The following is a 26,200-nucleotide window of genomic DNA, read 5'->3' as shown; positions in this document are numbered from 1 at the left end:
CTTTACTATTATAGCTGAAAATTGTGTTTTTTAATAATATTGCCGTATTGTTTTAGAATTATAATCCTAGGTTGCCTGTAAAAGAGCACATTGCGAGATAAGGCCGCCTTTGCAGCCTAACGCTATGTACTTTTGTCTTTTTTTCTTTGTATTGTTTCTTTGTGTTTTGTTGTAATAAAGTTATGATATCTATCTATGCTATTTTTAGGACGACCTTTGCTAAATAAACTGTGATATTAAAATCAAGCTCACAAAAGCTAAATCACTGCTTCAAGCGGTGGTAGTAAACCCCGTGGCGATTATCTTGCGGCATGCCTAAAGGAAAGTAACAAACTAGGATGTCGGTGATTGAAATGCAGTACTAGATTCCTTACTTGTCATTATGCCATTATTACTTTCCTTACATTTATAGAAAATGTTTCTAGTAAAAACGCCTTAGAAACTTACTTTGCATAGCGCTCAAGTAGTGTCTACTGCAAACAAAGATCAAAACTTTTCCATAATGAATATTCAAGTTAAAACAAATTATACCTGTATCCACAAATTATAATATCAAGGTGACAAACATACGCCAAACAATGTTTAAGAAATTCAATAAGGATTTATGAAGTGAAATTTTCAATGTAACCTTGATTGCACTATTCGCGATCTGGTAATTTGGCCTCCGTCCCGCCCCCGCCCAGTTCTTATGTTGTTATAGGAAGACAATAAACCACTTATGCCTCTTATGAATCACAATACCATAAATGGAAGAAGCTGGTTAAAAGGTAGATACAATCCGCGCGAATGCTGTACTACATATAACGATGAATTGAGTATTGGTACTTAATGATTAAAACTTATATCATAGTGCAACTACCCCGTTGGCAGTGGCGTGCATAGAGGGTATGCACAGGGTATGCAGATGATATAAAATGAAGAAAGTCACCAGTATGTACGACCAGTAAGAGTTATAAATAATTAGGGTAAGGCTTTTTATAACTCTTACAATGCCTATCCTTAAGTTTTTTATAACCCGTACCAGAGATTTTCTCCATTTTATATCATCGGCATACCCTGTGCATACCCTCTATGCACGCCACTGCCCGTTGGTCTAGCATTTTTGTCTATAGATCAACTAGGTCCTAGGTTCAATTCCATGTTAACACCAATATTATACGCGTAGCTGTTGCCCGCGACTTCGCCTTTAATGACTCTGCATAAAATTTATCCTAAGGCCGTCTCCAGGATGCGAATTATTTCTATGCAAAATTTCACCTAGATTAGTTAAGCGGTCAAGCAATGTAACAAATACAATTTTTTTAAATCGCGTCAGTAACTTTTGCCAGCCGTGATATGAAATTTCTCTTTTCCTATGTCCATCTCAAAGATGCATGGTACACGAGTGCAAATTTTTATCAAGATCGGCTAAATGCTTGAGCCAAACAGAGTTACCAAACAAATAAACAAACAAACACAGTTTTGCTAATAATTATTTTTTTATGGACTAGGAATGCCCATGGTTTCGCACTAAACCGGTTTTTCTCAAATTCCGCAGAAACCGTTACTTTCCCTTGGCTACAAATTATAATTTATAATATCATAATTATGGAAAATTACTACTTTTATTAAAAAGCGGTCATAGCCCAGTTGGTTGGACTTTGACCTTACTTCCAGTGGGCAGAGTTCAAATCCCAGCAAGCACCTCTAACTTTTCTATGAGGGTTATGTGTGTTATGTGCATTTTAAGCAGTTAAAATATCACTTGCTTCAGCGGTGAAGGAAAACATCGTGAGGAAACCTGCATGCCTGACAGTTCTCCATAATGTTCTCGAAGGTGGCCATCGTGGTGGACTACGGCCCTTCTCATTGTGGCAGGAGATCAATGCTCTGTAGTGTGCCGGTAAAATGGGTTGATATGATGATGATGATGACTATCCAAGGTTCTTTTCAGGTATAAAAATAATTCCATGTCCAAGAGACCTGTGGGCCATATCTTATTTTAAGGGAGTCGAGAGCGTTGTCATGACGCCATAAGAAAACGTCATCTCGTTTGCCACGACGGCACACTTTTAAATAAAAATAAGGTTGTATTACTAAGATTAAGATTATTTTTAAGTGATACATTTATTAAAAGTTAAGATGAAATTAACAAATTAAATATCCAACATCTCCTCCATGCGGATGGAATAAGGAACATCATGAACGGAAGTCCAATTAACAGTATTGGAGCGAGAGATCACATCTTCTACCAGCTCTTCTCGGAAATCTTGCCATCTTCGTGCCGATACAAACTCTTTGAACAATTGCTTTTTGGTTGGTATCTAGGACGAAATGTTAGAAATTAATTATCATTGATATTGATTTTGATTTGTACCCAAGAATGGACCTAGGAATCTACCTAGGAATCTTTCCGCAGGATCAAAAAGTTTTTATCGCAAGCAATTAGCAGTTGCTTACCTATGTACGATCTAACAGCTAAACAAATGTCAACAAGATTTTTTACAGAGATAGTTTTCATCCTGAAGATGCGCGTTTAACTATTAATAAAGGCTACCGCGGGTTTTTTTAAACGAAACAAACACATTTGTTATCTGGGGCAACGGGGACAACTAATAATGTATAGAAATATCGTCAGTTATGTTTTTGCTCATAACTTACCTTTTTTTCTAAGTAATGTTGTATCCGTGTCCAAATATTAGCCGTATTACGCTGGAGAAGCCATATCTTGGGAAGAAGCATGCAGCTTACAGGAGTTAGAGCAACGATGCGACGGTCACGCATGTTTTCTCCAAAGCCGAAAGTTGAACCAGGATTGAATTGGCAAACCTAAAAATAAACATTAGAATTTTTTAATTTGCTCACATAATTCTATTAGAATAGCTTTATCAAATGAAAATTATTGTAAACCTGCATAAAATAAGTTTTGAGGTTTTGTTTTGTCTTCAATAATGCAGCGTCCATTACTTCGGGAATAACACTCATTCTGAAAAAAGACATATCAACATGAAATAAATGGTTACTTATTTCCAATAAATGTTCATAATAGACTAACCTTACGGATTCTCGATAATCTGTTGAAACTGCTGCCTTTATAAACTCTTCTGATTTAGGTTCTTCTGAGATTTGAAACTCAACAGTTCCTTTAGTTTTTTCGGCATCAACATAATTTTCTGCTCTCTGACCACTGTCTCGTTTCGAGGAACATGATTCACCTTTACTTGAACTTTCGGCTCGCTCTTTGTCGTTATTTACTATAACGTCCGATTCACGCTCCTCTTTTTTAAGATTTTTATAAGCTCCAAAATATTTTGTATCGAAATCATGTTCACTTTCCTCTTTTGGCACCTGAATTTTTGCATGAGTATGATATTATGTAATAGAACAATATTTCGTAAAATGATAAATATTTCCCTGGCTAAATTTGAAATTGAATATTAAATTTCGATACCTTTCAGCTATAACAAATATATTTAAATCTTTAAATATTTTAGATCTGTAAACTCTATTCAAATCAAATCACAAAATTTAAAACTGTCTGCTTGTGAGATTTATCAATCGGCCGTGGAAGTTCAAAAACTTTGGGACAAATCACGTAAACTTTGAGAAACGCTGGTCTCGTAGCACAGTTCACCTTGGGAACGGATAAGGCGTGGATAATGACGGTATCCGAAAAGGAATAAGGCCACTGGCAGCACACTCTGCCATCTCTCAGAAAAGCGATAATTCTCGACCGGACATCATTTCACATGTCCGTGTGTTTGCGCTTAGGGATATGCAAGCGTCTATCTATCTATGCAAGATAGGCAAGCGTCTTTAATATCCTTGAAGCAGCCAGGTGGAACAGTTTGTTCACTATGTTCTCAATGATTCTCAAAGTGCAGGCAATTAACGCCACGGTACTAATAATCAAATAGTCCGTCGTGATCTAGCTACAACGTCTATCCCCTTTGGTACCCAATTGGGTCGTTCTGATTTGTTCAGTGATGACAGCAAGCGACGGGCTATGCGTCGATTAGAATGCGACCCGCGTTAATTCAGTAGCAGTATCTCACATAACGGATATGTGATAATTGTAGAAGGCATATACTTACATATTTACTTTTCGTTGTACCTAATTTAAATTTGTTTGATCTCAGTTAGTCATGAAATAAATTGACCAAAAAATATTTCTAGTTATAGCTACTTTACAGAGATATATTTTGCATACGCTATAATTATAATTAAAGTTTTTTGTTAATATTTGCATGTAAAGTAAATATTGACTGGTAAAAGCCACAAATACAATGCCACTGGTTTATCAGATAACGGATTGGAGCGTTGCAAGTAAATGAAATAGATTTTCGTGAGATCTTAGGTAAAGTGTTATTGTAATAATTAAGTTTTACTTACATAAGAGTCGGAAAGAGTGTAATATTTTTTTCCTAAGCGCTCAGATACAAATACTTGAATAGACTCTATCATTTGGCATCGCCCTGACAGTATGAAATAGACGAAATTAGCCACTCCTACGCCGTCACCGAGCACTGTTTCATTTATCCCGTAAGATTTCATCTTGGCAACTATGCAACCTTCACGAAGTGCTACCTATGAAGGAATAAACATATGCTAGTTTTGAAGATCATTTTATGTAAAACATTACTTCTACCAAACGAAATGAAGAGAATAGTTTCATAAAGTTCTGCTAATTACACAATTTATTGATACCTCGTCTAGTGCGTCGAAGTACGTGAAAGCAGACATAGCACTGCGCACATCATCCCACTGTTTCTGAATAGAAGCTTGAAGTACATTCTTGAAGTCCTCCTTCATAAGTGCTAAAAGCTCACAGTGATCTGTCGAGCAATATTTAATGCAGAAAATATCCTAAACAATGAATACTTAAAAACTTCCAATGTAAACAACGCACTTAATATTTTACGATCAACGGTTACTATGTAACCAGACAACGTTTGATCGAAGTAAAGTGACGTAAACGGTATTAACACTATGACTTTATTTTCTGAAACTGATTAGAAACTTCGGTTTAATATAACTTTCATGACCCTGTCAAGTTGCAACTTAAGAAGAACTTAGGAGTTTAGAAGTTATATTTTTCGTTATCATCTTAAACTTTATCACCACTTACAAGTTGAGATTAGCTTTTCAGAAGTAGTAGTAAGCTTATTGTGACAGAGCTCGTTCAGGGAACGACTAACAGGCGTAGCAACGAGCAAACAACAAACTAGCGCGGGGCGGCGATGCAATGCGGTGGGTCGAGGTAGATATATTGTGAAGAATAGCGGATAAAGGTGCGAAAAATTTACTTATCAGAAATCGTACACTATGTCTCGGGGAATATAGGTTACCTACCTATATTCCCCGAGACATAGTGTTTTCCTTGGCAAGTCAATTAAGTTAACTTTAATCTAACCATTAGTGGTGACAGTAGCAGTTCTCGGTATGTTGTGCAACAATGAGACTTCTCCGAACATATCCCCGGGTTTCATGACTCCTATATCCACAGAAACGTACTGCTGGATCAGTTCATCGAACACAAGCTGACTGACTGTAACGTCACCGCTAATAATGAAATACATCGCATGGGCCTCTTGATGTTGTCGGACGATAACACGTCCAGGACCGAAGTATTTGAAATAAGTTACAGCTGCTAGTTTCTTCTTTACATGCTGTTGAAGATGTACTTATTTATATACCAAGCACTACCTGGTTCGCGTGTCTTGTGTTCCGTGTTTGTATATATGGCTGATATTATGATGATTTCCAAGACTTAAAATAAACTTAAACCAACCACATTTCCTTTAAATTCAAGTCGTTCGTATGAAAATTAAGCTGAATTTGCTATACCCCGCGAAAAGCAGGAGAACTTTATGGTCTCATTTATAATTTCTTCAATCCTTATACTCCACACCAAACAGATCTTCGGCAATGTACTCTCTACGCACGTTTAGTCAACCTCTCCGGAGGATGCTCCTGTTTCGGAGCGAAACTAAATTTTCATAATATATCATGGAATTCCGCAAAGTACGGAACGCCGGCTTCTATCGCCGTGTATTTATAATATATATTATTTATAAATATATAGTATCACTTTGAGGCTTATAATATATGTTAGTATCTTCATGAAAAATTTACGTCAATTCATAACTTTATTGCTACGTGAATAAACACACAAATAGTATCTATACATAGGTGATTAATATATTATGACAATAGGGAAAGAACTTCGTTGAGGAACATAAAAACTTACATTTGGATATCGTTTGAAACATTTGAGACCTCCAATTATGCGGAATATATAACTTTTCTCTTTGTCGATACGTTCGGCTGCATTCTTATTAAGGAGAGCTTTATCCTGAAATTATTTTATATCCCTACTTTAAATTCCTTGAAAAAACATACAATATGACTTTGGTATCGTATGACCAGGTACTGGTAATTAATCAACATGGATTTTATCCATGCTCTCATCTGAATGGTTTGCCAATTATGACCAATCCATGATGTCCATTTAGATCTCAGACATGTTTCTGAAACTGTGTATCTATCACCATCAACTGCGATCAACAATCCGTCTGCCCAATTTAGCGATTATTGGCAAACCCTCTCACTAGTATGGTTGGGTGATGCCTTTAGTCTAGCAGTGTACTGTTATAGGCTTCGATGATGATGGTCACAGTTTTATTTCGACTACTACTCTATTTTTCAGTATAGATCTGTGCCTGTATTCTAATAATTTTAATATTTATTGTACCGATCTCCACATTACAGTACTAGATGGCGCTACAAAAATCCTGCATCGCGCTAAGCGAAGTGTTCACGAAGAATGCCTAAATATACAACTTCCAAAAATGAATGTTCGGACCTCGTCCCCTAGCACGTCGTCATCGTCCCCGCTCGGAGGAAGATCTTCCCTATGTTACGGTCGAGCGTATCGAAATAGCTCCCGTACAGTCCACCACTCCAGTCTCCACATTGCAGTACTAGATGGCATTGCATACATTTATTAAACCATGTTCACTAATTTAGTTTTATTTTTCACTTGCTATTAGGAGATTAAACATTATTGAAGAAGTAAATAAGTCGTATGGACAAGTAAACATTGAGGTAACGAGTTGCTTACGATGACGAACTGTTAGCTCTATAGACAGTTTTCGATGAGGTATAAATTCCAGCTGTCAAAATGTACGAGTTGTAATTTTTTGAAAAGAAACCGATGTATCATTCAAAACTAGATATTCCAAAATTTAACTCACTTTTATACTAAGCAATTGCTTTTTCTTAGCTTTCCCTCTCACTGCTTGTTCCACCCTCCGCTTCACGTCATCTAATCCTTCATATTGGTCTACTCCCTCAATCAGCCAATAGGCGTTGGACATTACTAAACGGCCTAACGCACGAAACAAACATTTCGCTCGGAACTTTCTCTTCATTTGCTCTTCTGGATCCTGCAAAGTTTTAGTTTTAGTTTAGTAGTAGATCTTTGAATGTTAATTTGTGTGCTATACTTACATATAATCATAAAGCAAAATTAACATCATTACCAATTCCTTCTTGGAACCGCGGCGTCCAACCATGGCTGTTTTAAAAATAGCCTACTCTTCTTTCATAAATAATAAATTCAAAGTGCTTTGAAATTATGTATTTACTTAATTTCAAAATCTATTAAAAAAAATTCTTCGCTTACTATCCAAAAGAATATCTTGTACAGGTCCTATAGTATTCAACTTTATTTTATTTAGGTTTTAGAACAAAAAAAAATTATCAAATCTTAAAAAATAAACAAAAATATTGTCATAAAATTGTTTTTTGTTAAATCAAACTATATAAAGCAAAGAGGTCACTTTATTCCTTTACCACCAGTCAAAGAGGACACAAACTATGGACACCAGTATTCACGAAAAAGGATATTAACACTATGGTTCACACAGTCATTATATTTGCAAATATAAACAAAGAAGAGAAGATATAAACACTATTAGATTATTATTTTCAGTTCATATCTAAAAGATAAAAGCAACTTAACATTTCTTTAATTCTACATAGCTTTTATATTAGAGGGAACCTAATTTTGAATCATATTTTTTTTATTATTAAATAACTTAAAATTGATGTAGCAATTCACATTTCCAGTCCTACTGGCACTGTGATTTGTCCTTCTTTATCTGAACTTTTCTCGTACTAGCAACTAAATCTGCAAGCTAGTGCAATTTATATCAATAAAAAAATATGCGTACTTACCATCACCTTTTTAATCAAATTGGACACTATCACCAGCAATCATTCTCAGACTCATATCATCATAACACTTTTAGCTGAGATAATATGTTGTTGTGCGCAAATGGTAACAGGTGTCCTGTTTCATGGGATCTCAGAGATCAAGAGAAGTCCTGAGACCCACCACGCTGCCCAAATGCGGGTTGAATAAATTCTTACCTATTTTGTCACCTGCTAAATATCCAGCATCTCCTCCATGCGGATGGAATACGGGATATCATGTACGGAAGTCAAATTAACAGTATTGGTGCGTGAGGTCACATCTTCTACCAACCCTTCTCGGAACTCTTGCCATCGCCTCGCAGAAACAAACTCTTTGAACAACTGCTTTTTAGTTGGTATCTATATGGAACGAAATGTTATTACTTGAAAATTGCACTTTAATGGTGAAAATTAACGTTGTGACCATTAAAGTGCATGAGTACTATCAACAATTTCTCTTTTTTTTGACATTATTTATTGACACTAATTTTACTTTCAAAAGAAGACGCCAAAAAAGGATTGTGCAACGGGATCAAATGTCATATTACACAAAAGCTAATTAGTAGCACCAAGCCTTTGTTTTTAATATTTAAACCATTAAGTACACTCGATTATGTACACTTTCAATCATCATCAAAATGCTTTTCTTGGGTGTGTGATTTCAATTCACGACTCTCATATAATGATTATGATCTGGTGCTAGTAACATAACATAACTGAACCGATAGTTAAACTTGTAATTAAGGTCCGTATTAATAAACCGACACCAAGCCAAGTGCAGAATCTCTATATGGGCCCCGACACAACCGATGACGCTATATTAATAAGGATAAGGCCTAATACATTCTATATTGGTAACTTTTTCGTTAGTGACGTTTCTTTCTCTTTTTCTTCTAGTTAACGTTAGTTAACCGCTCACTCATCACCTGAATATTACAAATACTTACTTTCTTCTCCAAAGTATTAATCCCAATCTCCAAAATATTCTGTAGCTGTATTCCGCTGGAGTAGTCACACCTTGGGAAGAAGCATGCAGCTTACAGGAGTCAGAGCGATTACGCGACGGTCTCGCATGTTTTCACCAAAACCAAAACTAGCACCCGGATTGAACTGACAAATCTAAGAATGCACTCAAATAAATTTTTAGTGATTGCATAAGAAGAGCTAGGAAAGGGGACGCAATAATATTGATATAAAACCCAAATAAATTTGTCTGATTGTCCATCACGCAAAAATAATGCACGTATTTTAAATCTATTAGGTATTAACTTACTAATACCTGATCCTCTAGGTTAACATTGAAGTTATTTTTATTCCGCAAAACAATAAATTGTAAAAAAACAAACTATGTTCAATTTTCGTGAAGGTCTAGTCAATATTATGGTATATTGAAAACAGAACTTCTCTGAAAAGTGCCAACCCCTCACTTAAGACTTAATGATGCTAAATACATTAAAACATGCCCCATAAACGTAGACGTAACCGCTAGCACTAGCACTTAATATAAAATGTTTTGGTTCAAACCTTTACTCTGCATACGAATCTACTAAGAATACAATTTCAATTCTTAGTCTATTCCTTTATTGAAAGGAGTAGCTCTAGACAGTATGTCCGGCCCGATTGAAAATTCTTTGCGCTATGTTGCCTATTTCTTGGGGTATACTGTCTAGCATTACGCTGCAATTTGTAGTTGACGTAAGTGTAGCCGCAGTGCACAGCTAGTAATTAAATACATAAATGAAGTATTAAAAAAAGTAAAAGTTTAAAAACCGGCATAAAATAAGTTTGGATATTTTGAACTGGTACGATTAAGCCATCCTTAGTAGGAATTCTTATTTCGGGAATGACACTAATCCTAGAATATGAGTACATAAATATTAGATTTATCGATACCGACAGCAAAGTTTATTTTTTCCGCAAACATTCTTTAAACTAACCGAACAGATTATCGATGATTGTTCTGTAATTTTCGCTTCAAAAGCACTTCCGGCTTCGCCTTTTCTGGGAAGGCAAAATCAACACTTGCCTTACTAATTCTTTCGGATTCGATTTCATTTTCTTTACTCTGATGTATCCCACTATCTCGTCGTAATATACTCTTCGAATAAGACCCATTTTTACTTGAACTTTCATGATATTTGTCATTTTCAGTGGCAACGGATTCGCATCCTTCTTTGTTCAGATTTTTATAAGCCCCAAAGTATTTTGTATCGAAATCCTGTTCACTTTCCTCTTCCGGCACCTAATATTTTCACCAGTATTTGAAAATTTTGCACAATAATTGCTAAAATCCAGAAGAGTTCAAACTAGAATAATAAAGTTAAACTTACGTAAGGGTCGTAGAGACTGTAACAGTTTTTTCCTAAGCGCGTAGTTACAATTACTTGAATGGACTCTATCATTGGACATCTTCCTGATAGAATAAAATGGACGAAATTGGCAACTCCCACGCCGTCACCAAGCATTGTCTCATTTATCTCATAAGATTTTATCTTTGCAACAATGCAACCTTCACGTCGTGCTACCTTTAAGGACACCACAAAACTTGTTTATTTTTAACTATCAGGTATTAATTTAACCATTGCACTTATAATTTATGTAATGTTCAAATCGTAACCTCATCGAAGGAGTCGAAAAATGTAAATGCAGACATAGCACGCTGAACTTCGTCCCATTGTTTCTGAATAGAAGCTTTACACAAGTACACTCTTGAAGTCGTCTTTCATAAGTGCTAATAGCTCACAGTGATCTGCCGAGCAATAAGCAATAAGCAATACTGAATTAAAAAAACTTAAAAAGCCTATAACTTTCAACGCATTGAACTTTCAACGCACATGTAATATATTAAATGATCGAGAAAATATTTCCGAATATAAGTTATACACTTGGTTATCCGATATTCTAAGCAAAGATATTAATTTAAATTAGGAAAAACCGTTCGTTTTTGTGGTGTACAAATAAAGTGTATATATGAATAAACATTGATTCTAGCTATGTTCTAAAACTATCTCTTCTAGGAGGAGGACTGTGGCCAGCAGATGCCAAATCCGAATAAGATTCAGTGAAAATTGTTTTGAAAAGCTGCTGTTGCTTCCATGCTGGCATAGTTATGCATGCTGGAGTTATAATCTCAAATTTAGAATAGCTGGTGAACAAACTTTCGTTTCAAAAGAACTTGATAAAAGGTATCTATTCGTAATGAGCCCAGTTTTGGCCTTGTCCCTTGCCTTAAGTGGGACTTAATTATTTTTTATCATCATTTCACATTGTCACTTTCTAGTAAGTTCCTAGGTGAAAGGAGGTTCTTTGAGGGGCATGAATCTCGTGTGTCTCAAACAATGGTCTTGTGCATTTATTTGATTCTCTGCTAGATGCGTTAAGTATGTTGCTCTTGTTTCTAATCTCTCAGTCCCGTCCCACCATCCGTTAAATTTCGTATCGATTAAGTTTATAAGGTAGTGTGCTATCTGCAGGCGCACAAGGCAAAGGCAATATATCGTAGAACAAGCAGCGCCTTCTCCTTGCTACTGCGATCAAAAACCCAGCGTGGTGTTTACAGGTCAATCAAATCGTTGAAAGAGAACCTTTAGTCCAGCAGTGGGCTGTTATATTGATGACGTGTGCAGTTACACTAAAATAATATAAGTATAACCTTTAGTGGTTACAGTAGCAGTCTTCGGTATGTTGTGCAGCAATGAGACTTCTCCGAACATATCCCCGGGTTGCATGAGTCATGCAACCCTATATCCACAGAAATGTTACAAAGGACGTTTAAAAATACATTATCATATAAATTTAACGTTGACCTCACAATATTTCATATTTTTAGTCTGTGGTTCCAAGGAAGCAGCACAATGAAAGCAGCTATCATCTGTGAACGTGAATTTTCACTTTAGGCAAATTTGAAAATGACATTGACATTATTAATTCTCATTTGACATTTCATAAAATTGTCAAATCACGATTGGTACCATTCATTAATTCATAAAACGACGCTTCTTTCTTTGATTTTGTAAAAACGATACTATTCTTCACATCCGGATTATTACTTTCTTCGATTAAGTTAATAAGAGCATATCCACGCAACATGGTAAGAAGTTATTCCATAAAAAAATTATTATAAGGCCGGGCCGGGCATATACCTCAATGCTTTAAGTTGTTTATTAAAAATAATATAATCGCTCCAACACACACCGTCTACAGCTTAACTTCAGACGTCGCTTAAAACCTGCCGATGATGATGTTTCGCAATAGGTCCGGGATTGCTCTTAATACTTTTATTGTCTTTAATTTAGAGCTTCGGTCTGCCATCAGTCAAAGTTAAGCCTGAGCATGCAGGCAACATTCCAGTTCAAGGGGGCCCGTTTGGAATTGCCAGCCCTTTAGTAGCTGGCTTTGGAGTAACAAAGAATAAATTAGGCATGTCACATCCATTGCAAGCATCAGAACAGAATGTAAGTATTAATTGGTAAACTCAGCTCAAAAAAAAATCCATCTATACAGGACTCTCACAATATCTTCTTATCTAACAACTGTATGACAAATAATTATAGTTCTGTAGACACCAAAAATACTACGTAATATTATTAATTAAAAAGTTAAAAATAGGAAATATATGTCTGCCTGTATGTATATTTTTTGAATCAAATTATTTGGGTTGTCCTTATTGGAAAGATATTCTTAACATTACTTTTTTTTTAATTAAAACTTAGGCAACATTTATTGATGACCAGTTGAGTAGGTTATGCATACAACAACTACTACTTTGTCTTTGGCAAGATACAGTCAAACAGACAAACACAGTAGCTGTGTAATGTGTAAATCTTGGAATATACTGGCATAAATCAAAAATATTGTGTATTTAGATGATAAGCGGTTAAATGTGATAAATTTACTTACTGTGTAACTCTTATGGAATATTATGTAAATGTATGATTGCAGTACCACCTAAATGAAGAAAAAATGAACATGTCCATGCTTCGTAATATCCAAGGCTGCCACGCACCTATGAAACTTTCCATGGAGAGGAAGTTTGCCAGCAAGGTAATCATTAAAACAATCATTTATTTATCTGCTTAAACCCCAAAATCATCATCACAAAAGCTCTACAGCCTTGGGTGTAGGCTTGGCCTTGTCCTTCAAGCAAATTTCTCCATCTGAGATGGTGAGAAGCAGCTTCCTTCCAACTCGAGAACTCCAAAATACTAAGGTACTCCATGACTCTGCCAACCCCTAGAGTTCCTCTGTCTCTAAGCCTTTCTAACCGTCTAACAACTTATTTGGGTTCTCATCATTCATATCTCTCAGATGGGCATTGACCTCAAGGGAGAGGGGCTAAAAGCTTACCATTACACTGGGTAGGCAGGTTTCAACTATGATTAAAATATATAAGTAAAGAATGATGCCTCTGAGAGCATTGTTTATCTGACAAATTTTTTATTGACTTTGATAAACAACTTACCTGAAATATGGCTTGTGCAGATCCATAGTAAAATTTAATAAAACTTGCATTTGTTTGTATTTAAACAAAAATGGCCATCAATTGGTTTTCATCCACACTTCAATGGTCAGTGTAAGGTACAAGTAAGATCAGAAGTTTGCCTGTTACAAACTTACTCAAAAACTGGTTAATGGATTACTATGAGTTTACATCATTTAAAATATTCTGAATTCTGTAAGTACTTCAGATAATAACCAAAGCGCAATCCTGATTTTATAGTTGTGATTTTATGTTTTGAATTCTCAAATTATTATAAAGTTGTTTTCGTTTTTGCAGGTTGGCCGTCTTCCTTTTCTGCCAAGCTCAAATCTGCAGCATGATGTATTCACAGGCAGATACCTTGATATTGGCTTTGAAGATATACTCAATACACCAGAATTTTGTGAAATCAGTGGACAACCTCACGCTATGGTTGAAAGATCTTTAGGAATTCTTTAAACTTAACACTCAGTAAAGTTATGAATCAAATTTTGCAAACATACTTAAGCTTTTAAATAATTTCAATAAATACACTTTACAGACTTCTGTATTGAAACTACACTTGAATTTGAATTTTTGCAAGCTTTTATTTAGGTGCTGCACAAACATAGACACTTTGTAAAACCTACATGGGAGACTACTATTCTAATATCTTAGGACACTGCAGTTTGGCTGGCTGGTAACTGCAACTGTAAACAGTTTTCGGTTGTCTGTTTCTAAGTGTGGTGCTACTTACTTGACTGTTTAACAATTAATGTTTATTCTGTGTGTGACAGAATACACCATATGTGTTTAACTTGTACAATTGTATGGCCATAAAAGATGACAAAGAGTTGCAACAAGAAGCACAAAACTATCTCCTACAAAAGATGAATGTCCAGTAATAGATTTCTTGTAGTTGAAATGATGATGATGATTCAACTGACATTAAGTTTCTAGTTACTTTTTTGTAACAATCCGAGTTTTAGCTAAAGGATATCAAAAGTGTCTATGTCTGTCCAATATAACCCACTACCTGCGCAGGTAGTGGGTGTTTTTATATTGGTCCTTCTAAGTTAATAAAAGAAAGAAACAGAAAGACCCGTAACGTATTTGCCACTGTGATTGAGGCTAATCTACGTGTCTGACCTGTATATAAGTACTGTGCATCTGACTCCTTTATTTTTTCATTAAATAGTGGCCACGCATGAAGGTATTAATCGATTTCTAGCATCAAGTAAAGTAAAACACATAAAAAGTAAATATTAAATAGGATGAGAATCGTTCAAAATTTCTTGTTACCGAAAAATACGCGTACTATTCATAAGTTATGAGTAAATTTTTTAACTTTATTTTAATTCATAAAAGAACTTGCTAGTCGGAAACCTAACTAAAATTAGTTTCACTGTGGTTTTGGTATTTTATGATATATATTTCTTTTAGATTGGTACAGATTTTATGCACGGCCGCTATTTATAAAAAATAAAAAATATTGTTAATAAATAAAAGTATTGACAGCATTGATATAAGGTATGCCAAGCTATTTTAGTAGGGAACCACTAAAATAGCTTATTTTTATGTAGGTTTAAAAAAAAAAACTAGGATAATAATATCAATTACTATTTAAGGTTGAAAGAACATTAACTATTCATTACGATATCAAGTATTCTAAGCGTACATATTTTTTTCACTTCATTAATGCCAATATCGATTTCCTGTTCCGTTGTGTGATTGTATCGGTTCCTCAAACCCTCAATGATAGATTGAATTTTGTTTTGCCTTGCACAAATAATAAATGGGAATCCAAACTTCTTTTTGTACCTGCAAAAGATAGTAATGACTTAAATAAAAATAAGCAATAAAATTAATAATATTTATTTATTTATTTATTCCCATCTTACACTTTTGTCATTACAGGAAAAAGTTATACGACAATGCAGCATGTTATGTAAATTTTAATATATATATATAAATATATATTATAGTGTATATGATAAAATCCAAATCACTATATTTGTGAGTTCACTCAGAGTAACAAAATAAATCCGTCTTCTTGGCTATCACATATAAAGCGAAACCTAGGACAACATTTCTATTACCAACGCCATCTAGTAACAGGCTGCCGAACTATGAAAGCTTTAAATACAGAAAGTAGATTTCAGTTCAGCTTGTGGTGCAATACAACTAACGCCCCCTATGAATTACTTCTATAACATATGCTTATAAAAACTTACACTAGATGTCGCTATGATAATAAAGTAATCTTCAAGTACAATTTGAATAAACATTTCTCTTCATTCTGGGACAGTTGGATGAAACCAGATACATAGTAATAATTTATTATTGTAGGCTCTATGTGCAGCCCGAGTAGGTAGGTACGCCGGAGCCTCAAACTGTGCAAGCATATTATAGTCAATAATATTATAATGTTATCCATCGTCGCCCTTAGCCAGTTCAAATAGAGTGGTTTAATTATTTACAATGCCTCAGAAAGAGTTCGGGTTATGTGGGATTTTAACTCATTTAAAACCTCGGTAGCCTCCCTAAATCGGACCGGAGACTCCCAAGCACCTTATTGACCTCGTCCCAGGATCATATTGTACCTTACAGCTTACGTAGCTTGCTGTGGTAGGGTTACTTGTGCTACAGCAAGCAGTCAACTTCCTGGGGCGTAATTCGTAAGAAGATATGTTGAAGTGAACTTCCAGACTCCGTCAAACCGCTCGCAAAGCTAATGTCCCTTCATAAGGGACTGCATGAATACCTACCAAGCAACTTACCTTCTATTCGAGAGGTTTCTCGATTTTAAGGAAAGTTGAAATCTTCTTTTAGAAAAGCACTCAAACCTATAGCAATACGTGTAGGTAGAAAGTAGGTAGGTATTACTGCCCTCTGTAGTGTGTGAGAGCTGAACTTCACTTTCGGGGGGTCGAGTTCCAGTCCCAGCACGCAACTCTAACTTTTCTAAGTTATGCATTTTAAGTAATTAAAAAATATCACTTGTGACGGTGAAGGAAAACATCGTCAGGAAATCTGCATGCCTGAGAGTTCTACCTAATATTTTCAAAGGTAGGTATGTGGAGTCCACCAATCCGCACTGGGCCAGCGTGGTTTACTAAGGCCTTAACCCCTTCTCATTGGGAGGAGACCGAGTAATGGGTCGATATAATGATAATGACGATGACTGTTACCCACGTTCGCCTCAAACACTGCACCGATGATATTTGCCACTTATATTTTTTGCATATACCTAGTCAACTTTTTATACTAGAAATGCGCCAGGTTAATGTTCAAGGGGAATTGAAAATATGTACCTATAGCTTTTGTGACCTAGGTATATAGGCTTCAAAGCTAAATCGATGTTGGCTTTATTTTTACAGTGATAGCTCGATAGGCGATATTTTTATAGATTTTATGGCGAAATTTTTATAGTGATATAGGTAATTCCGGAGGTAGGCTATGTGATTATTTTTATCCAGGGATAACCAGTAATTCCCGCAGGACTTTAAAAACCGAAAAAACGCGGAAAATAGCGAGTAAATTTTTTTTTTAAATTCTAGTTCACTACATCTACTTTACATGAGATGTTATTGCACTAAAATACTGGTCTACCTGCATGGCGAGTTATCTATCACCTTTCATTATTGAAATCCATAGTAGCTTTCTGTTCAACAGTCAATTCGTTCAATCCTGCGCTGCGCTGTTCCTCTGTCGACTCCTGCGTGAGTTCTCCTTTCGCTGCGAGACGACCAGCTAAGTCAGGATGTGATTTCAGCACCTGTAACTTGCCTGCAAATAAATTGACAATAATTTCCTCGAGAGTCCTCAGTATCCAGTTGGTCCACTCTTAATAAATAATTAAAAGTATGTAGGTTAAGCGGTGATAGCCCAGTAGGTAAGGCTTCGGCTGACGGCTTCCCTTCGGGAGGGACCAAGTTCGACCCCGGCAAGTACGTCCAACTTTCGATGTTGTGTGTGTGTGTATCAAATATCAAATATCACCCTACTATATTCTGGTTATTTTATTATGATTTCTTGTGAAGTGAATTAAATAAACAATAAGAGGTGATAAAATTCGGGTCAGTGTCGTGTAATGCACGTCATAGATCCACATAAGCTATCTATCCAAATAAATTTATATTTCTATAGGATTTTTCCTACTGCCTATCCTGGTCAAGAGCACGCCACTGGGTGTTACCTGGGTGGGAAAAGATTACTACTACGAACTTTGTAATTGTAGCCTTATGTTATTAATTTCATTTTTTTTGTCTTGTAGGGACCTTCGAATGTAGCTAGTTAGGTTAGGCCCTTGACCATACCGACAAAGACGTGCCACGAATCGATTTAGCGTTCAGTATGATACTGCGTAGAATCTAGAAACCGATTAGGATAACTGGCGTACCAATAGGTACGCCAGTTATCCTAATCGGTTTGTTTGTGTTGTAAGACGTAATAACGTCTTACAACACAGGTTAGCCCTCTAGAATCGTAGTCTGTATCATCACTTAAACTAAATGAGACTGCAATCAAAGGCTAATTTATAGTCGACGAAAAAAATTACGTTAAAATTGTACAATAGTTGTAAATATTTACCCACCTCCAACACTGAGTTCGTCCAAATATTTGTGGAACGCGGCACAGAGGTCAGACGCGTCTGTGAACGGACGCATTTCCCTCACACACGCGGCCGCCTCCGACCGTAGCTCTATCACATTCCTGAACACCCACTCGAACTGCTCATCCCTCATAACGTTGACTTCAGAAACACTTAATTCACCCATCCTGTTGAATATAGGTTAACAACTGATGTGTTTTGTTCTGTTATCGTAGTTTATATTATTATCCACAAGGTCATTAGTTCAAATGAGATCAACGCACTCGTTAGAAGAACAAACTAATCACAAAAATAGTTGAGTATGTTCTCATTAGGTTCGTACCTACCTTAATTGACTATTAATCATGGAATAGTCGAAATTTATTACTAAATACCTAAATTAGATAATCTATACTGTGCTATTAGCTTAATAACTAACTCGTCAAACTTATGTGCCTTTATAATTTAAGGACTAAATAGGTATACCAAGAAAATACCATGAAGAAACCAGGTCTTCATAATGTTCGCTCAGAGGCGTATGAAGTCTACCGATCCACACTTGGTCGGCGTGGCGTTTCAACCTAATTATTGAGGTCTTTGGGCCTAAACAGTATTCTGTTGTTGATGTTAGAAGATTTAAAATATTTTTTTACTTCTGAGGAAGTAGGTAGGAATTATTAATCCAACTTTTTGTAAGCAGGGATTATGGAAATCATTTAGGCTAATATCTTAAATAATTAGTTATAGGTTATAGAGTGGTTACCGAATTTTAATTTTTATAGCCTTTTTAATGCGGTTGACATACCTAACTGCATCGGGAATTCAAGGCAACTAGGAAAATATATTTTTCGTTGGTTCATTAATTAATGTTCAATATAACTTTTAAAAAATATAATAAAGTCAACATTTAATATCACATTCATATGTCAGTTTTGTAGCTAAAAGGATAAATCACGCGCTGCTAGATCTCGCTAGGTACTTACAATACACAAATCACAAAATACGTTCGTTTTATTAAGTAAAGTTTTTAGGTATACCTACAAAACTACTATTTTTTCCCTACCAGCCCGATGCAGAAATGTATTTAAAATACAATTCTGCATTTTTTTTTAAATTTTAATATGTATATTGAGGAAAGTTGCAGACTATATTATTATAACTAAGTATTATCACTAAACATGTTTTTTTTATTCTGTGGTAGGTACATCGTGCATTTACGCAAATTAAAAATACGCGTATAAACCAACGCGGGCCGGGCGGGCAAGGCGAATAAACACGGGGTACGGGTACTAAAAAATAAGGATGACGTCAAATCGTATTCCCTCAGACCCCCTTTACCAAATCACCAAGTAGGTAAAGAGAGGCAAAGCGACATTTATGTGTCAGTTGTGTCGCGTAGAGGATAAATCACACGCTCGCGAGATCTCGCTAACGGCCCCTCAGGGAGCCGCGCGACAAATGGCCGCGGGGGAAACTACGGCAACCGCTTTGTGAATGCAAAACCTATTTAATTGCGCTTGGAATTTGATACACTTGTTTTCCCTAGACGAAGAGAACATACCTACCTACCCGATGATAATGTTTAGTCTAAACTTTTCTCAATACAACGTTTAAATCCAAACCAAAATAATACTACTAAGCATTTAGCGGTACATTATGTACCTACAGTCTTTGAGGCTTATCCGTGAAACCAAAAACCTAATAGATTTTGAGTAACCCGCTACTAAAGTTTTTACTTAAAGAAATCAGATACAGCCCTAACATCACTAAAATGCAAAATTAAAATCATAAAAATCACTTTATTAGGTAGGTACCTACGCGTCGCGTAGCGTAGCTACTATGCGCGTGTCGGTGTTTTATCCTCAAAATCCGTTAAATTTGTTTATTTGAAAAAATAAATACGCTTCTTCTAATTTAATATTTTCACCGAGTGATTTAAAAGTCGCTTAAAAAATTACAACCCCAACTAATGTAATGTCTTTAATTCATATTTACTTATATTTTTTATTTAGGTATACGTATACGTGTGTGTGTTTTTGTGTATTATTTTTAAAAACCTCAAAAAGACATTCTTCAGGCATAGCTCCGTCATATTAGTACATAGGTGGATATGAAAAAATATTTTTTGTTCGAAATGGGCTTATTCCTAAATTGTCCTATTTAAATTACATAGGGGTAGATCTGATAATGAACTTTCAATCAGCATATGAATTGCGATTGCTGCTAATGCGTAAATATATACCTACCTACATTGTTTAAGCAATTACCCATTGTACATCACGCTTCACTCGAACGGGGTTACGGAAAGGGTTACCCACATTTTCGATCAAAGTGTTAGACCGTTGCATAGTTTTTCGCATGTTGTAGCTAGTTTTGGCACATTGGTAGATAGTATCGATTATAGCTTGATTTATACGAAAAGTTATTTTATTTTTAGTTGCTAGGTAGGTATTACATTTATTTCAGAAGTCAGCTTTGTAATTAAAGTAAGATCCCATCGTCTTAGTAGGATATCTAGGAGTAGGAACTATCTATAGCCTTGTAGAATATAAAATCTAATTTTGTTCTTTAATCCTACAACCACAAATCATGCTTATTTATTTAGCGGCATGTTTTTGCCGGTAGGGTGGTAACTAGCCACGGCCGAAGACTCCCACCAGACCAGACCGGAGAAAATTTAGAAATGATAAATTTTCAAATGGCCCATGCCGGGAATCGAACCCGGAACCTCCAGCTTAAAAACACAGCGCTCACCGAATAGTTAGTAGAATTTTCAAAAGATTTGTGAATAACTTTAATAGATAGGTAAGTTACCTACAAACAGTCAGTGTGCTATATACTTTTTACCAAGTGTTCTTTACTACCATTACTGACACATTCGTGTTTAAAAGTCCATTAAAATAATAATTAATCATACAAGCCGTACCTGTTACTTACTTTTATAGATACCTACCTACCTATAAACATTTATTAACACCTGCAATCACATTAAGTAAAAATACTCGTAACGGCCCATTAATGACAAAAATTACGCACTGTTTATACTCACGTAATAATAACAATAGGTAGGTAGATCACCTAGGTACCTAATGTTGTAAAACATTACGACGCGCCTGTGAGCGGTGACACTCTGGAGAAATCAAATGTGTAGCTTTAAAATGATATGGAAACAATAAACATAAAAGCGACGACGTGCACGACGCATTTGATTGCTGTGAATTAATTAAGAGTGCTTTCATTAGGTCTATTATAATACGTACGGATAGGTTGCCGTCGGCGCCGTGCGGCCATGTTGGATTTAAACTGACAGAACAGCCGCTTTCAGGGCGGGGCGTCGTACGGATAACAAAGGCTCGAAGCTCGCTATATTGCTCCGCGCTTCGGCCTCCGCCTTCTACCTGCCTCTTATCCACCGATATTTTTTACCTAACAATATCTTTAGAGATATCGAGACACTGCACGTTACGACGGCACTTTGATGCATGACCTTTCTGGGATTTTACACATTAATAATTCATTCGTTTCTTAGGTACAGTATCTTTTTTAATGAGGTGCTAAAATTCCGATGATAAATTATTTATTAGTTGAAATTGAAACATCCTACCTGACTGTACACAAACTTTAAGGGTTCGTCCATAAATGTTTTGATTAGGTAGGTTAGGTAAGGTACCTATCAAAACATATGCCAATACTTACGGTGGGTAGGTTACTACCGAATTATTAAAGTAGGATAGTTAGATAGATAGATTGAGATAGGACGGTTGACCATATAGTTGACCAAGCACCGGTTGTTGACCATTTGCAGTATGATGTGCAAATATTAAGATTTCCCTCTATAATCTATTTTGTTTTAATATTTGCTACATTGTTTGGCAACAAATCATCCTATTAAATTGCCGCTAGGTAAATGCAAAAAACATTGTTTTTAGCCTACAATTGCGTTTATTAAGGATTGCAGTGTGACTAGCCGTTCGGCAGCCATTGCAATATGCAACGCGTTTCGAAGCGAAAATTCAAAATTCAAAAAAAAAACATATTTTAAGGATAAATTTAATTATAATGAATGCTTTTTGAAATTTTTTTTGGGATTTTAATGGAATTATACTAGCTGTTGCCCGCGACTTCGTCTGCGTTTGATTTTGTTTTTAAAGTATTCAGTATCGCTAGCCTTAAATGAGTATAGTTGTATATACATATAACATGTGACTGTCAATTAATTATAGACCAATAATTTGCAATAAAATAAAATTGTGACTTTACTTAAAGATCTAAGCTATCCTATCTCTTAAGTTGGACCAGACTGCTCACGGTGTGCCAATTTAATTTAAAATCGGTTCAGTTCAGGAGTCCATCGCGGACAAACATCGTGACAGGAGATTTATATATATTAAGATTTTGAAGCTTGACCTTTATAAGTCACCGTTTTCTTCCTTTTGTTGACCATTAACAAAAGAAAGGAAGAACAAAGGGTCAACATCACAAGAATTTTACAAAATCCTTCGAGCATAATATTATCGAAAGAACTAAATGATCAACAAAGAAAACCTACGTAAATCTACAAAATTTAAATATCCTTTAGAAAACATCATATTCGGTGTTATAACAATTAGCCTTTGCCATTGTGTCGTCTTTAGAACCAGAATCTTAGAATCACTATTAAAAAATTGGTCAACCTGTGGCACAAATACGGTCAACAATTGGACCAAAAGGGTATATTCTAAAAATGTATGTGTAAAAACAAATAAACCAAAATAGATTTAACGATTCTTCGATTCGTATATAACTTTTAAAAAGGATAACGTAACTATTTAATATAACGACTGGCTGGCACCTTGCTTTATAGCAACGAAACACGACTAAACGATAGAAGAAAACAAAGAAAGGACATAGTGTTACGGTGAAAAGGCGGCCTTATCACATAAACTGGCCAAACTTATAAGGTACTTAAAGTCGAAGTTAGATTGCAAACACTCTTATAGTCTTCAAAGTCAAAACTAATATATTGCAGTTTCCCCACATACTTACCAGTTCTAGTTTTATTTAGTTTCAATACTCTTCTTCAACTCTCAGCTTTATAGAGAGGTTTAGGTTGTAGTCATACTTCACACGTCTTTGAGAACATTATGGGGAACTCTCAGGCATACAGGTTTCTCCACGATGTTTTCCTTCGCTCATAAAACCAATGATATTCAATAACTTAAATTAATAACGCACATAAGATGACATACCGGCGATTTAATTCGTTCCCCACGGAAGAGGGGCCGAAGTATTAACTACTGGACTATTTCTGCTCTTAGTCTCTCCAATGTTCTGCCTTTGGAGGCATGCCTTTAATGTTCTTGCTCTGTTCAAAGGTCCCTGAAAAGAAAAAATACTTACGATTCCTTGATTCTATAGGTAGGTATATAGGTGTTTCTCTATTTGGGGTGTAGGTAGGTACCCAGGTAGGAGATCAGTTGATTTTCCCTATTAGAGGCCCTCTCTATTGGCAACCAAATGGGCAAGAAAATTAATTTACTCCTCCCAAACGTTCACATTACCCACGACACGCAAACACATAAACACGAAGCTAACCCCATGACAGAAATGTTAGGCGACCATTCCATTTTACGATTTAGCCCATAAAGAAAACACATTATCCATTTTATCTGACCTAAAACCCAACAAAGAGATAAAGGGTTGCTAGTGTGTAAATAAATTATTTAAAGTATGCACCGGTCACTGGGATTGTCTAAAGTAAACTCAAGTTATATTGTGTCCCGGACGTGTAGTAAATCAGTCACCATCACGTGTTAGAAGAATTTTATAACTCTACATCTATATAGAGATAACTGATTCCAAATGTCACTCAGCCTGGTTTTATAGCTCGAAATGTTTGGGACATTTTTTTATATGGACAAGACGTAAAACGTTCCGTATTGGTAATGTACCTACCTCCTAAATCTTTAAAGATAGGAAGACATAACACATTAAGCACACATGAAAATAAAATTTATTGAATTGCAGAATGGATGAAGCCAATATTCTAAAAATTAAATACGATCAAAGAAACTGCAATCAAATACTTAATCGATTAAACAGTTGTTTCGCCAACCGCTATTCAATCCCTACCTACGACGTCATATTAAAAGAAATTCATTGATCACATCTTGAAATGGTTTCTTAGAGTCACGAGCTCTACCGACATTGGAGCGAATTCATCATCATCATCATCATCTGGGTACAAATACAGATACGGAGCTACTATATACCTGCACTCACAACGCATAGCTTCTTGGCTGAAGCCCCAAATTTCTGTTGTCATCCGGAAGTGGTTCCTTACCACGGTAACAGAAGCGTTCCGACTAAACCCTCGTCCAAAAGCCCACTCAGTCCGAAATGTCGACCTGAGCTGAGCTCTGAGCCCTAACAGGAGGTACCCTCAGTTTAGCCCTCCTTCCCCCTTATATCGTCAAGCCCCGGAGCTCTCAAGGCGACGTTTTGCGCTCATTCAGATCTCCCGGTGACGCTGTAGCAAGGGGCTACGATCCTTACGAAAAATTTAAATGCCTATGTAATGATAGAAAGTGACCGCAACTAGTTGAGAGCTAAGATAGTCGAAATTTTCAATGAACCGTAACGCAATATCTAGATTAATATAGATAGCGGCATTGTAAGCTGAAAGTAAAAGCGTGATTTGATTCAAACGAGGACCGGTAAAAATTTTGCATAGTTTACTGGTATTGCTTAAACCGGTACCAAGAGTAGAGACATTATAATCACACTCCTGAAAACTTGGTGTTTTAGAAGTGTTATTGGAAGAAGGAATTTATTCTTATGTGCTCAAGTAATGTTTATGAATCGGTGATAGGCTAGTGGTATGGTCTTTGGTGTTTATATCAGTAGATATCTAGGTAAGTAGGGACCTAAAGATTGGTTGCCATTTTTAACCTTGAGAAAAAAAAGAGTTCTCAATTAGTTTGTAATAATGTTTGTAAGCTCTGAGCTCAGAAGCCTGTCAACAAAACAAATCGGTTTATAAATGTATAAACCGATTTGTTTGGGTTTATTTTTTTCTTTTGAGACGGTATACTTCGCATATGATCCCATTTTCATAAGGTCCAGATCTTTCGAAGGGATCCTGGAGAATTTAAGGGAACTCTTTAAATAATATAGGATCACCTATAGTGATTTGAGTGTTTTTTAAAGTATCTTGAGCATTTGCTATCGAAAAGCACCAGATGATGAAGACGACGGATGGCCTCCGCAACTACACAATAATAAATATTACACTGGTTGCGCTTCGATTATGGTATAAAGTAGTTAAGCAATTAATACTCGTTACAATAAAGGAGCCGATGGTGAAGTGCTGGGAGAACTCTTCAAGCTTTACTGACTTCGGCTATTATAACTTAGATATGACGGAAAACCTACCCTTAGTGGGTAGGTAAAAAAAATTTTTGACATAAAAGAAACGACTTTGTTACCTTGATCTTTGGGCTGGTACTTTTCTTGCTACTAAAGAATAAAAAGGGGCACGAAGTATATGATCGATACTCAGTAACTTTCTACATTTTACTTGGCACCTACTTAAAAATGTAGAAAATATTTTTAACTTGTTTTTTAGTTCTATAACAAAGTCGGTTCTTTTTTGAATTTTTTTTTATTATTTGACATGATACTGTAGGACAATTGTAATGTCGAAGATAGATATTGGCTAGGTAATTTTAACTGGTGAAAGCTCATACCGGGGAAAAGCTTATAGCGGGAAAATCTAGAACCTACGAGTATTTAGTATAAAACATATTCACTTTCCGCTCGGTCAGTCTCGGGTTGTCTGTATGGAGTTTGATGCTGTTTTCATTATCATAAAGCCTTATTAAGTTTTTTAACTAACTAGCTGAAAAATAAATTAATATGGCTAAACTTGA

The 26,200-nt window shown here is 35.8% G+C and overlaps 3 protein-coding genes and 1 pseudogene across 3 annotated transcripts; 1 reads left to right on the top strand and 3 right to left on the bottom strand.

The window, feature by feature from the left end:
* Positions 1-2,115: 2,115 nt before the first annotated feature.
* On the bottom strand, positions 2,116-7,612 carry LOC120623641. The gene is made up of 10 exons (XM_039889758.1): positions 7,524-7,612; positions 7,236-7,427; positions 6,230-6,334; positions 5,393-5,648; positions 4,687-4,814; positions 4,372-4,566; positions 3,035-3,327; positions 2,890-2,965; positions 2,641-2,808; positions 2,116-2,303 (listed from the first exon to the last, which is right to left on the bottom strand). Exons 1-10 carry the CDS (start codon positions 7,554-7,556, stop codon positions 2,136-2,138), a joined length of 1,614 nt encoding a protein of 537 aa, XP_039745692.1. The 5' UTR covers positions 7,557-7,612; the 3' UTR covers positions 2,116-2,135.
* An 818-nt stretch (positions 7,613-8,430) lies between these two features.
* Positions 8,431-12,159, bottom strand: LOC120623933 (annotated as a pseudogene).
* Positions 12,160-12,174: 15 nt separating this feature from the next.
* LOC120624083 (proteasome maturation protein) lies at positions 12,175-14,276 on the top strand. Its single transcript, XM_039890418.1, has 4 exons — positions 12,175-12,328; positions 12,534-12,692; positions 13,180-13,281; positions 14,015-14,276. The coding sequence occupies exons 1-4, from the start codon at positions 12,326-12,328 to the stop codon at positions 14,174-14,176; spliced, it is 426 nt and encodes a 141-aa protein (XP_039746352.1). The 5' UTR covers positions 12,175-12,325; the 3' UTR covers positions 14,177-14,276.
* A 1,034-nt stretch (positions 14,277-15,310) lies between these two features.
* Positions 15,311-18,486, bottom strand: LOC120624082 (2-oxo-4-hydroxy-4-carboxy-5-ureidoimidazoline decarboxylase-like). The gene is made up of 3 exons (XM_039890416.1): positions 18,294-18,486; positions 17,332-17,485; positions 15,311-15,517 (listed from the first exon to the last, which is right to left on the bottom strand). Exons 1-3 carry the CDS (start codon positions 18,475-18,477, stop codon positions 15,337-15,339), a joined length of 519 nt encoding a protein of 172 aa, XP_039746350.1. The 5' UTR covers positions 18,478-18,486; the 3' UTR covers positions 15,311-15,336.
* Between the last annotated feature and the right edge of the window lie 7,714 nt (positions 18,487-26,200).

The sequence above is a fragment of the Pararge aegeria genome, chromosome 5 (assembly GCF_905163445.1).
Source record: "Pararge aegeria chromosome 5, ilParAegt1.1, whole genome shotgun sequence".
Taxonomy (NCBI): Eukaryota; Metazoa; Arthropoda; class Insecta; order Lepidoptera; family Nymphalidae; genus Pararge; species Pararge aegeria.
This window is presented reverse-complemented; position numbering and strand designations above follow the sequence as displayed.

Excerpts from the sequence above, each read along its gene's own strand:
- LOC120623641 (XM_039889758.1), bottom strand. The coding sequence starts at position 7,556 with ATGGTTGGACGCCGCGGTTCCAAGAAGGAATTG. Across the intron at positions 7,428-7,523 it reads GCGGTTCCAAGAAGGAATTG|GATCCAGAAGAGCAAATGAA; the intron begins GTAATGATGTTA and ends AAAACTTTGCAG. Across the intron at positions 3,328-4,371 it reads ACACTCTTTCCGACTCTTAT|GTGCCAAAAGAGGAAAGTGA; the intron begins GTAAGTAAAACT and ends GCAAAAATTCAG.
- LOC120624083 (XM_039890418.1), top strand. Across the intron at positions 12,693-13,179 it reads TGCAAGCATCAGAACAGAAT|TACCACCTAAATGAAGAAAA; the intron begins GTAAGTATTAAT and ends GTATGATTGCAG. Across the intron at positions 13,282-14,014 it reads AGAGGAAGTTTGCCAGCAAG|GTTGGCCGTCTTCCTTTTCT; the intron begins GTAATCATTAAA and ends TCGTTTTTGCAG.
- LOC120624082 (XM_039890416.1), bottom strand. The coding sequence starts at position 18,477 with ATGGGTGAATTAAGTGTTTCTGAAGTCAACGTTATGAGGGATGAGCAG. Across the intron at positions 17,486-18,293 it reads GGACGAACTCAGTGTTGGAG|GCAAGTTACAGGTGCTGAAA; the intron begins GTGGGTAAATAT and ends ATTTATTTGCAG. Across the intron at positions 15,518-17,331 it reads ATGGATTTCAATAATGAAAG|GTACAAAAAGAAGTTTGGAT; the intron begins GTGATAGATAAC and ends TATCTTTTGCAG.